The sequence below is a fragment of the Lepus europaeus genome, chromosome 12 (genome assembly GCF_033115175.1).
Source record: "Lepus europaeus isolate LE1 chromosome 12, mLepTim1.pri, whole genome shotgun sequence".
NCBI classification, from domain to species: domain Eukaryota; kingdom Metazoa; phylum Chordata; class Mammalia; order Lagomorpha; family Leporidae; genus Lepus; species Lepus europaeus.
The window spans coordinates 59,389,963-59,402,990 of record NC_084838.1 but is presented as its reverse complement, the minus strand read 5'-3'; the positions used below and the strand labels follow the sequence as shown (position 1 = coordinate 59,402,990).

General features: G+C 34.1%; 1 protein-coding gene across 1 annotated transcript in view; it reads left to right on the top strand.

Annotated features, from left to right (window-relative positions):
* Nucleotides 1-13,028, top strand: part of CCDC171 (coiled-coil domain containing 171) — a 378,568-nt gene that overhangs the window by 278,272 nt on the left and 87,268 nt on the right. The window contains exon 26 of the mRNA XM_062208207.1: nt 5,720-5,851. Within this exon, the coding sequence (XP_062064191.1) occupies nt 5,720-5,851 (132 nt within the window). The remainder of the gene's footprint in view (nt 1-5,719; nt 5,852-13,028) is intronic.

Sequence of the window (13,028 nt, the reverse complement as noted above, 5' to 3'; positions counted from 1 at the left end):
AAAACCATTTTTATGACACAAACAATTTTGCTAAGATTGCCAGATAAGAGACAAAGAAAAAAAAATGATGCTTTTTAGGTAGGCAAATGGAATAAATACTAAAATTTTAGGTAATTTCTTCCACTATAAGTTGTTAATATATAGATATTAAGAGGCATTATTATTTGGTGCTAAATGCACTGGACTCAGTATCCTCATATTATGGATGATAATACCATTTCACAAGTTGGCCGGTAGAATCAAGTGAGGTAGTGTGGAGACTACTTTGAAAAGTGTGAAGTATTTCTGAAAGTACTAATGGTATTACTAACAGAAATAATACTATTCTCTGTCCATTTAGTTAATTAAATAGCTAAGGGAAAGATAAAAAAAGGAGAGCAATATTTATTTAGATGTCACTACCCAGTTCCTGAATATCATTTCAATTGCAATGATGCACTTTGCTCCTACCTTCTGTCACTGAACACATAATAGAATCTGGGAACTGTCTAAATATATTTTTGGATTTGTTTCTTCTATATTGTAGAATTCACAGGTTTGGAATGACGTTCTTACCTGATCATATATTTTCTAAGAGTCTCTATACACATAGTGATTTTTATTTCCATTAACGTTGTTATAGAGTATATAGCTAGCTCTAGCTGACTTCCTTCCTTTTCTGATTACAAAAGTCTTCAGTTGATTAGGTATTAGAATGGGTGATCAGCAGTTGTTCCAGGCGTTAGGCCCAAGTAAGTTGTATAGTAGATTATGCAAAGCCTGAAAATATATCAGGAGATAGGACACTTGTTTCATGAAACACTTGAAAAAAAAAAAAGCAGACAGTGCCTTTGAGGTGATACTCTGTATTTGTGTTATGAGGTTGATTCGTTAAAAAGTACAGATTCTTTGCTGAGAAGTAATTATTAAAAAAACACAAACTGGAAGTGCTGACAAATGTGGTCTTCTGCACCTCTAGGACAGAGGATGTCAACTTTCTCCAAAGGTCAGATAGTAAATATTTTAAGTTTTGCAGACCATCTGGTCTCTGTTTCGACTGTTCAACTCTGTTGTTAAAGCAGGAAAGAAGCCACAGACAACAGGTATAGGGAAAGGTGTGGTTGTGATATAATAAAACTCTATTTATAGCAATAGGCACTGGGCTGGATTTGGTTCCCAGGCTATAGTGTGCTGACTACATACTGCTTTTGTATGTGTACATTGAAAAATAATATGTTGGCTGCTCTAGTTCACATATAGTGACAAATAAAAGGGAAAAGGGAAAGTAATAAGCAAACAGTGGAAGTAGAAGCAGGTACACAGTAAGGAGTGGGACAGTGGAAAGCAAGGTACAACATGAGCACAGTATGATAAGAATGGAGATTATAGGGAATACTGTGGAGGTCCGTATTTGTACTGGAATATCTCTGGGGGAAAAAAGGTTTATTTTGAAGCATTGGAAACCATTGTAGCTTGAACTAAATACAATTTCAGGCAGATCAGGAGTGTGATGTAAAGGCCCGACAGCAGTTGCTTTTCTCTATGTCTCTGCATGCTAAAAGACAGAGGTTCACATTTTGAGAGTAAAGTGATTTCTCTAAAAATGACTAATTTCATAGTTGGTAAAACTAGCAGAAGTAGCTTTTTTGTGTGTGTTATGGTCCAGAAAATTAGAAAACAGATTGGTGGCTTGTGTATAAAGACTAATCAGAGCAATAGGAACAGTGCAGCATGGGTCTTAAGAGTCACTTAAAGTGGATTTTTAAAATAAAAATATATCTTTAGAGATGTTTATTTTGATATAAGTATGTTTCAAGATTGTGTTTTTACTTTTTGGAAAGTTTCATTTATTTTTTGCTATATTTCTCTTGCTTTTTATGAGCTATCATTTAGAAATCTGCTTTCTGAAAGTATATGAGAAAGGAATTGTTCTAAAAATCACAACTTCAGAGTAGAAGTAATGGAGGCATTTTTATTATTTTAGAAATATGAAAGTGAAAAATTTGATACAATGTTATGAAATATATACAGTTTAGAAGTTGATACTTTGTGAAATTTTATGAAAAAATTCAACGTATGTTAAAATGAGCTGTTAAGCATTTTGAAGTAGAAAAATATCATATGTTTTCATCACTTATATCTACTTATATGCGTGAAAAAGGTATAGGATTGTACTTATAGGTTGAATAATGTATTGTAAATAGATTCAAAGACTGACTTTTGAAATTAAAATTTAAAATTCATTTGAAATTATAATTTAATCCACAGAAAGGTGACTGATGGCTGTTTTAATTCTAATTCATTCTCAAATCTGTATTTTAAAAGGTGAACCTCCTTTTCCTTTTTGAAAAAAGCAATTGTATTATTCTAATATTCCTTCAAACACTGTTTAATGGTGAGGAATTTGCTTTCAATTCTCATTTCCTTTTAAGAAGAAATTATCTTAGCATTCTAATATTTCAAATTTTTCTGACAGTAAGGAGTTTGCTTTAGATTCTCATTCTTGAAAAGAATAACTTTATATCCTCTGGGCATTATTTCCTAAAGAATTTCACATTATCCCTATTTTTATATTTGAGTTACTCTTCTCCGAATGCCTATTCTGTTTTTCTCATGAGCAAATTGAACCTGAGGTGAGAGTCCTGTACAGTTCTGTGGCGCTTCGCTTCCCTTTCTTCCTTGTTCACTCTGAAATTCAGCCTTCCTCCTACTTTCATTCTCAATAGTCCCTTCTCTCTTAGTCCCGATTTTTTCCCGTTTCTTGTCATCTTTCCTGCCTACTCCTTTGCAGCACTGTTGTATTTTTACTTGTCCTAATGTTGCTGTTTTATATTCTATGATGCTCTCACTCCCTTTACTTATTTAAAATAACTCCTATACAATAATTTCTCAAGACTTTTGTAAAAGCTTTTCTAGGAATACTTGGAGATCATTTTAGAAGCCTACTGTCCAAGTGTCAGTTTAATTTAAAAGTGCAAAAAACTCTTAAAATTTTCATAGAAGTACTTGTGATATTGTCTCTACTGTATGTCATCAGTCATTGTTTCTGGATAGCACAATCAATAGAGAATTTACTTATTTGCTTATTTATTTTATTTAAGGTGAACAAGTTTCATGTATTTCATATATACAGATTTAGGAACATAGGGATACTTCCCATCCTACCCTCTTTCCTGCCTGCCCATGCTCCCACCCTTTATACTCCTTCCTCTCTTATTCCCTCTCTTATTTTTACAATGATCTACTTTCAATTTACTTTATACTCATAAGATTAACCCTACACTAAGTAAAGAATTCAACAAATAGTAAGGAAAAAAAAAAAACACTGTTCCTCCTCAACAGTATCAACAGGGAATTTATAATTAGATGAAACTATTAACACGTGTATTATTCAGATATTATTGTAATTATGATCTCAGTCATTAGGTATAGCAAAAACAGCTGCATTTCGAAGGGCCTCCCATTTAACACAAAGAATTATTTAATTTAACAAATTACTGAAAAATCTTAAAGTAGCAATGCAACACAGATTTAAATGCCAAATGACCCAGCATAATGTTGCTCATAGTTTATTTAGAGACTGTGACATGTGGCTTACTGTAGATTGTGTGTCAGTCTTCATGCGTGATGTATGGTGCTGATACTAATCGGGGGATGGACCCCCAGTGCTCAAACTGTGTTGTGGATTATACCTACACTACTGATGCTTCCCCCCTCTTTGCCAGTATTAGCAATCTGCTTTTGTACTTTGACATCCAGGATTTCCCTAGTGAATTTTGTCACAGAAAAAAGAGAATCATCAATATCGCAGTTAAACTTGACTTTCAAAGCTAATAGTATCTCATTTGGGGGCTCAAATTTAATAAATTTTCTTTGATTCTGGGTGAGTTTTTAAACATCAAACAATGAATTGGCCAGGGTGCAGTAAAATATTTAGATCTATTGACTATGGTTCAGAAGGGTAGAAGGCAAAACACTAGTGGTTTGATGTTGATAAATTCTCGGTACCTTAATCCACATTAATGTTTTCTTTTATCTGAGTGCACATCAGTGACAAAAAAAGCAAGAGAGAAGATATCCATACATATAAAATATAAAGCCTAAAGCAGATATAATTATAAAATATGATTTATTTTGTTATGCTAAGTTTAATAGCATTCTCCTCCAGATTGAAGATTAGAGAATGTTTATTATAGATAAATATACATTTTGAATTGGGACTCCAGTGTAGTCACACTCATAGACATTGCATCATAATCTATGGTTTAGTGTACTTTGACATTCACTGATGCATAGAAAAAAGTTTTCAGATCCACTTCAGAAATAAAAAGATTTTTATACCCGTGGCTTGGCATGAACAATTAAAGATGCCATGATATGTTTGTGTGTATTTGCTGATTTGAGGAAACTCTATAGAGCTTGATAGTTTTGTGAGATGTATTGATTTCTTTAATGTAGTCATAAAATAAAATGACTCAAACAATATTATAATCTGGCTAAGTAGAATACAAAACTTAAGGCAAGGTTTTCCATGTTGTATTATTGCCAAGTCATATTTGAATTTGCTCAGATAAAACTAGACATATAGAATATATTTATTTGCACAATTTAATGTTGTTTCTATAGTTATCCCTGTTCTCGGCCTTTGCTACCCCACAAAGACCATTTTTTCCTTGTGGCCTTAAGGTAGTTTATAACATCAAATATGTGGTTTTTAAAACCTATTCAAGCATAATGAAAGTTCAAAAGTATGCCTATTTATGAAAACTCCTAATCATTAAAATATGTGTTTAAAATGAGAGCTTACTGACATTAAATGTAAACTAAACTATGAATTCTTAGGGCTTTTACTTAAGTTTGGGAATTAAAAAACCAAAAATATCTATTTCTGAATGTTTCCTTTTATTTATTTATCCTACAGTTGTGGGAATATTTTCTCATTTGTCCAGAAGGTGGCAGTGTGATATCAACTGCATTTGTGTCCATAGTGGCTAGAGAATTGGGTTTCTCCAGTGTCTGTGATGGGCTTGTATTGTTACCTTTCTGAATACTTAAAATATAGTACAAATACTACGGATTTTATTTTACTTTTCTTATATACAAGTTGTGTGACCAAGTTGTTTTATATTTATTTAATCATTATGACTCAAATTTAATAAGATTTGGCAACTTAGAAACGTGAACAGGGCAATCAAACCTCTTGTGTATTTTTAAGTATCCTTTGTGTTAAGCATATTTGTTTTTATTTCGGTGTATATATTATTGAAGTTTTCTTTTCAACAACTAGTGTCTAATAGCTATCTTTTTCCAATATGTATCAGTTAATATCATTTAAACTGAACATGCTAAGAAAATGCTAATAATTAGGAGATTGCTGTTTGGTGTTTTGTGTGTGTGTGTGTGTGCGTGTGAATTTTTTTTTTTTTTTTGCCTTCTTTTTCTTTTGAGGGTGGAACTGTGAAAAAATAATTCAAAAATCTCTTGATCAGAAGAGCTCCAGTGACTCTTCTTCCCCTCCTTCATTTCAAGCAGGAGGATGCTTTTTCTTCTTAACATTCTCCCCCAGCACTCTGAATTAGAGATTTATTTGCAACGAAAAATCAATTAGTCCTAAATTTATTCATGGATTTCAGGTCCAGCGATCAATGCAAGTCCACTCAGTGGGCTCAAGGGGACCCAGTTCATCCCAGTTAATGTGTCTGAAGGGGAATTACCATTGATGCTGTTTTTTTCCCTTTAGGTCAGAGATCAGATCTCGCTGTCACGGACTGCAGCAAGTAGGAATGACTTCACCCTGCAGCTACCCAAACTGCACCTGGAGACCTTTGCAATGGAGGGGCTCAAGGGCGGGCCAGAGGTGGTAGCATGCCAGGTTAGAGTCTAAATAACATTGTTTGCTACTGAGACATATGGAAAAATAAATTGCACTAACTGGAGAGAACGAAAGCCTCAAAGTATTGTGAATAATTTAAAGGAGATGCAAATAATTTTCCTTCTATCATGTAACAGAATATTTCACAAAAAATGTTTTTTTTTCCTGAAGCCTAAGACTACACTATTAAAATAATCTAGAAAAGTACTTTCACAGAAGAAAATGCATATTTTATAAAGTACAGTATTAAAAGAACACACTTTCCTATCAGTAAAGGACAATAAGACACTAAGCTGTTATCTCTTTAAGCTGGTCGCAATTTGTTGCTCTTGTTGTTTTAAAATAAATCAGTTCGGGTAAAATTACCAAGAAAGATATATAACATTTTTCAAGGTTAATTCCAAAATATATCCAACATTTTTTCTGTGGTAGTTTTGTTTCGGCAGAACTAGATCCTAACTGGATTTTGTATTAAAGAGCACTTTACCTTTTAATGCTTAGTTTTAATGAATATTATGTGAAAACTAGGTCATTTGATTTATGAAATTTAAAGCATCAAATCATAAAACTTCAAGTAGCTTTAAAATAAACTTAATAGAGAAACTTATTTTCAGAAACACTCATTTTCAAATGCCGTAAGTATCCTTATATTTTATCTCACTATTATTGTGATCATTTTTCTTCTGAAAGTTAAAAATTTTTAATTGGAAGAAACAAAGTTCAGCATGTGGTTGGTTTTCCTTTTTGATGCCCAGTACCTTCGTTAGAAAAATTTATCAACATTATGTAAATTTTAGGAAGCCTGTTTTTTTTTAAAAAGACATTCTCTTTATTCAATAGCACTCTAGATTTTTCAGTATATTTAAAGGAGAAATCTCTTAAAATTCAGGCTGTGTTTCACACTTTGAGGTCTAAAAATAATTTATAACATTTTATAAAATAAGTTTATGACCCTGTGGAATTTTAATTTTGTAAAAAATTAATATTAGTCCATGTGGCAATGTGTTAATTTTTTACGTGCTTCACACCCTAATTTGTTGTTACTACCCAAATATGTGTTCTACAAAGAAAAATATACTCATTGCTTCTTTCATTAGATTGTTGAGCAATATATTTAAAATATATAATTATAAACCTAAGCATAAAATATTTTACTTTCTGTTATAGGCTAGAACACTATACTATTCTTTAGGATGAGACAAAAATGTAGATTTGAAATTTTGTGATCAGTATTTATGAGTTCATTGTTACTGTGAATATGATATAATTTGGAAGATTCCTAATGGTTGTCAAAATAATCCTTTACTTGACTCTCTTGTTATAGAATCTTCCAAGGCTTAGGACTTGTGGCAATTGACATGTAAGGTCTTCCACAAATTAGATTTTGTTGATTTGGGAAAGACTGATTCTCAAGAATGCCATATTTGGGAGCAAACCATGAATTGTTGGTAGAGAACCCTAATTTAAATTACTATCTTTTCCAGGTAATGTGTGCACATTACCACATACATGTGGGTAAGGTTTTCATTGACATGCAGTAATTTGCATTGTACTTACAAGATTAGATTATAACTCATTGTTTCAGTGAACACTTCTAAGTACCAGGCACCATGCTTAGCTCTTTGAATATGTCATCTGATTTAATTCTCCAACCACCACTACAACAGGTAGCTCTTCTCAGGTCAACAGCAAGGAGATAGCAAGTGTGGATTTAACTCTAAGAGTAGTTGATAGCAAAGCTGTACTACTAAATCTGACCAAAAAAAAAAAAAAATAGACACCTGTGAAAAATCTTAAGCATAAAACCTTGTAAATCCATAATGGCATTTTCTTCCATTTATGATATTAATTATTATACATCTATGGTTTATGCTGTATTGTAGGTAAATTTTACCACACATAAAAAATGTTGTTTCCATTTGACAATCTCATAGTATGAAACCCGACTTTTCAGTATAAAATATGTGTGCATTTAGGCTAAGTCTGGCTTCTTATTTAGCAATTTATTGTTTGTTTAGCTTTGTACTCTTACTTTGTATTGATAAAATGGACTATTCAGAGGATATGACCTTTGATTATGAGGCAAGGATCTCTAGGTAGGGTGTGGTAGTGTATGAACGATTTGGCCAGCTGCACACCTGTCATTTAGAGCAGTAGAAGCTGAAGATTTTTGTCTTTTCCAACGGAGAAAGCTGTATTACAGGTTTTCAGTTTGAAGGAGGGGAGACTGGTGAGCGGTAATGAAAGGGGAGGAAAATGAGTGGACCATCTATTCTGTGAATCTAGCATAGCTTTCCTGCAGGATAAAACTCTGTTCACTTAGACTCAGAGATCTGCTACCTTTAAAAAAACTGTTATTTTTCATTTTATTTGAAAATCAAACCCAAAGAGATCTATCCACTGATTTACTCTCCAAATGCCTGCAACAGCTGGTGCTGGGCCAGGTTGGAGTCAGGAGCGAGGAACTCCATGTGTGACATCATCTGCTGCCTCTCAGGATGTGAATTAACAGGAAGCTGGATTGGAAGCAGAGTAGCCGTGAGTTAAACCAGGCACTCTCTTAAGAGATGTGGATATCCGAAATGGTGATTTAAGCCACTACTCCAGTACTGCCCCTGTTTTAGCTTTTTGCCCCAATTTCTGTAGCTGCAAAAATTTAATGCTTCTGATTTCTTAGACTTGTAGGGGGATTGGATAAAGCAATGCATGTAGAGACCACAGTGCCTCGCACTGAGAAAGCAGGCCATGCATAGTGGCTGTTATTATTGCATTCATTATGAAGCCTCTGTCATTTTGAGGACTGGTTATTTGGGAGTTTTTTTCTCCATATCTTTCCATTTGGTTCCCTCACTTCTCTCTCTCTTTTTCAAAAGCTGTAATAAGTTTGATCAAGCACAGCCTCCTTTAGTTTCTGTGTGTTTTTATGTCACGTGACGTTTCATTGAAACCGCATCTCAGTGAAACCTTTTGTCTAAGCTCCTATGGCTTTATCTCCCAAATAATAGCATATTAGGCTGTCACTGTGATATGGAGAGAAATGAAAACCCTCAGATCAGACCAGTTAGCTTTCACGGAAGAGTCTAGTACAGTATGAATGCAGAGTACCCATACCTTCTCATTGAAGTGTTTAAGGTTTAGTACATAAGATAAAGTATACTGGCCATACTATATATACAAAGATAGTACCTATTAATATATTATACTCTGAATTGTTTTTCACTAATTATTATTTGTAATCCTAGCACTATCTGTTAAACATTGGCCAGATAGAGACTGCCTGTGTCTGTCTCCATTCAAAGATAACAAATAATCCTTAAATGAACAGTAACAATAGCCAACATTTGTTGAATGCTTACTCTGCACCAGTTACTATTACCTTGTCTTATGATCTCATTTAATCCCTGCAATAACTTCATGAATAATAGGTGTTTTATCTTTATTCCATTTCACAGAGGAAGAAAGTGAAGTCTGTTGAGATGAAGTAGATATTAAAGGTCAAATACCCAATGAGCAGGGTAACTGATCAATTCATGTTTTAATCATGCCATTCTGCCTTCCGTTAAGCCATGACTTACTGGATTACTTTTTTTTTTTCTTTTAAGATGTCTAAGACAGATAAGGAATAAAGGTGGAAGCTGACTGGGGAATGCAGTTTCATTTGTGTGAAAATAATGGGGCAAATACAGAATCAGAAGAGGGTGAGCTGGACAGATTACTTAGCTTACCTGTAATTTGGCCTCTTCACCTGTAAAAAGAAGATAAAAGTTCCTCACTAATAGTGTTAGTATGATGATTAATCCATTGAAACTGCTGGTAGTGGTGATGGGTATATGGCAATTACTCAATGTTTTCCAGCTGTCCACTAACATGAAAGCTTCTTGAGGCCAGGAACTCAGCCCTGGTCTATGGCTGCCTTCTGTGCTTACGACCATCTCTAGCACTGAGGAGGTCCTAGGTAGCCGGGGGTGAATGAGCATGAAGTTTCAGCCACTTGGCAGAATGACTTAGAAAACTGCTGTGGTCTAAGTTGTGCATGCTCTTAGGCTCAGATCATTTAAAAATAAAGTTGAGGTGTTTAAGCTTTAGTGAATAAGACCCATACCTCTGGAAATGTAGCAGATTTTATAAAGATATATGTATGAACACTTCATTATGAAGTCTTCATTGTGAAACCACATATTTATGAAGATTTTAAGCAAGGGTCTTCACAGTGAATGAAGTAACCCTTGAATCACTCCTATCTCCACAATGTCACTGTGTAGTCCTTGCTTGGTTTGGCTTTTAGTTATGTGTTATACCCAAAACTTTTGAGATACCTTGACTTATATATTTCTGCTTATTTTACAGGCATAAAGATTTCTTTGAGCTTTTTTTGTGGTATTTATATAAATAAATCATAAAGAGCATCTTGATGGGAATTTTTTTAGAATTTCTTTATATATAAGGTAATGAAATAAGTATCAGTACCATAACTGTCAGAAAATAAAAATATCTAGAATGACTCTAGGTAATTTTTTACATGCATTCTCTATTTCACTACTTATGCAGTAGACTTCTAATTGCTCTGCATGAAATTTATGCATTTTGTCATACTTACAAATTAAAGACATGTTAGGCAATTTCATTTAAAAGGTTGTACCATTGAGATATTTTCTTCTTCATGTTATTCCTTCCACATAAGTGAAGTTTCAGATAGCTGATTATATTTTTAAACACAAAAATCAGCCAAAATGAATGAAAATCTTGATACATATGTCAAGTACTCTTATATAAAAAGAATATAATACACCCAATTAAATTTTGTTATCACTCAAATTCATTATTATCTATAAATTATAATAGTATAATATAATCAAGTATATAATGCCATTTGCCTTAAACAATATAACTTGATAGAGATTTTGATAATTTTAAAAATAAGCTTTTAAAAAGATTATAGGTGTTGTACATGATCATAACAATAAAAAAAAGACCCTACTAAAAAGTTAGAGGAAAATGAAGATCATTTAACATTAAGCAATTCAGAGACAACAAATGTTAACTTTTTTAATAATTATTCTGGTTATTTCTAGCAATACATATAATATATGTAAATTCACAGGCACATATCATTTATATTTAATAAATCTCCGTTATATATAAATGTATGAATGTATGCATCTAAACAATAATTATGCTATAATTTTTTGTAAAATTTCCTAAAACTAAAACGCATGTCATAGATATCTTTCTTGTCAATATAAATTAGATTTTCAGGTGATATATGCTACTCTTCTTAGTCACCTATTTTATTTTAAAAGATTTTTTTGTAATAAAGTATCTTCACTTATATCCATTGTTAAAATACAGACTTCGGCACTTGTTGATAACTAAGAATATCTGTTAGAGTTTGGAGTTCTTCGAAGTTTTTGGAATATTTGGCAGATGTGACATTTTATATCTTGCATCATGGGTTGTGTTTGAGACTGTTGGTGGGTGTTTATCATTGTTGTTTTTATTGTTGGACCTTTCATCTCTCTGCCTTCTATGAAGGGCAAGTTGATGTATGAAGGCAAGGAATTGCATCTATTTAAATAATCATATAACTTCTAATCCTTAACTCAGTTGAAAGTATTTATGCATTACATCCTCTATGGAATGATCTGGTACCAGTGATCTGCACTGACACCTATTAAAGTCTGATAGAAAGTCTTTCCAGACTAGGCATGGTTCACAAAGTCCCTTTTTTCTAGTTTTGTTGGTTATCATTTCTTTATTTATTCTAAGAAGGAATAATTAGGAAGAAAATAAAATCACAGCAGAATCAGTATTATAGAAGGCTGCAGAGGTTTGCGACCTGGAAAGAACTGGAAGTGGCTATAGAGCAGATGCAATCCTTTTCCCTATGGGCCCAGCTTACACAGGGAGCAGGAATTATCATTGTTTTAAGAATTGTTACCTTTCTTGCAAAGGATGAACGAGGAGGATCATCCTTGTGGTGCAGAAAGTGCTCCTGGAGTTTTCTTCTAGAATTACTGTTTTCTGTGAGCCCTTGCTTTCACTTCCTCCTGCATGTCTGCTTCGCCCTCTGTAAAGTGGAGACCATAACCTCTGCCCTGTACATAGTGCGGTGATTGTGAGAATCATGACAGATGTGAAAGAACTTTGAGAATTAAGCAGCAATATGTATTTTTGAATTGCCTGCCTGCCTGCCTTCCTTCCTTCCTTCTTTTTTTCTCTCTCTTCCTATTTATTTATTTATTTATTTGAACGTCAGAGTTACAGAGAGGCAGAGAGAGAGGGAGAGAGATCTTCCATCCTCTGGTTCACTCCCTAAATGGCTGCAATGGGCAGAGCTGGGCCAATCCGAAGCCAGGAACCAGAAGCTTTCTCCAGGTCTCCCATGGATGCAGGGGCCCAAGGACTTGGGCCATCTTCTACTGCTTTCCCAGGCCATAGCAGAGAGCTGGATCAGAAGAGGCGCAGCCAGGACATGAACCAGCACCCATATGGGATGCCGGCACTGCAGGCTGGGGTTTTAACCTGCTGCACCACAGCGCCGGCCCCCATTGTTTTCTTTTTTTAAGTATTTGGCAAATACATCTTCCTTGGTCAGGGTGGTTTTCAATTTCAGGCTGAGATTTTTGCTCTTCTAAAAGACAAGCAAGCAAATCAGATTATAGGGAAGTTAGCAACCACGAATTTGTGCAATTTTCTGTATGTCATTGAGTTTACTAGAAGCATCATGTTGATCAGAAGGGGAATTGCTTTGTTAGCAGCATAGTATTTGGGCAAGATAAAATAATTCCACTCTCTGTGGAAGGAGGCAGCAAGGTAGCATCAAGAACTGAAGTCTTGGATTTGTAATTTAAGCATGTTAGCGAGTCACTCAACAATCTGAGCTGCCATTTCTTCATCTGCAAATGGTGACAGTGAAGCCTGTTTTGCTTTCACTCACATGGTTGTGTGGAGACTGGATGAGATTATGTGCATGTGAAGGTGGTTTTTACACTAGAAAACAGTATATTAATCTAAGCTATATAGGACTGGATTGTGGAGGCCTGGGGTCAGGGGTAGTGACCAAAGTGCATTGAGGAACATTTTAGTGTTTTGACTCTTGAAGTTTTTGATTGATGACCTGTTCAACATGTGCCTTCAAAAGAATAAAATGTTCAACAACTTTAGTGTTTCTTTCCAT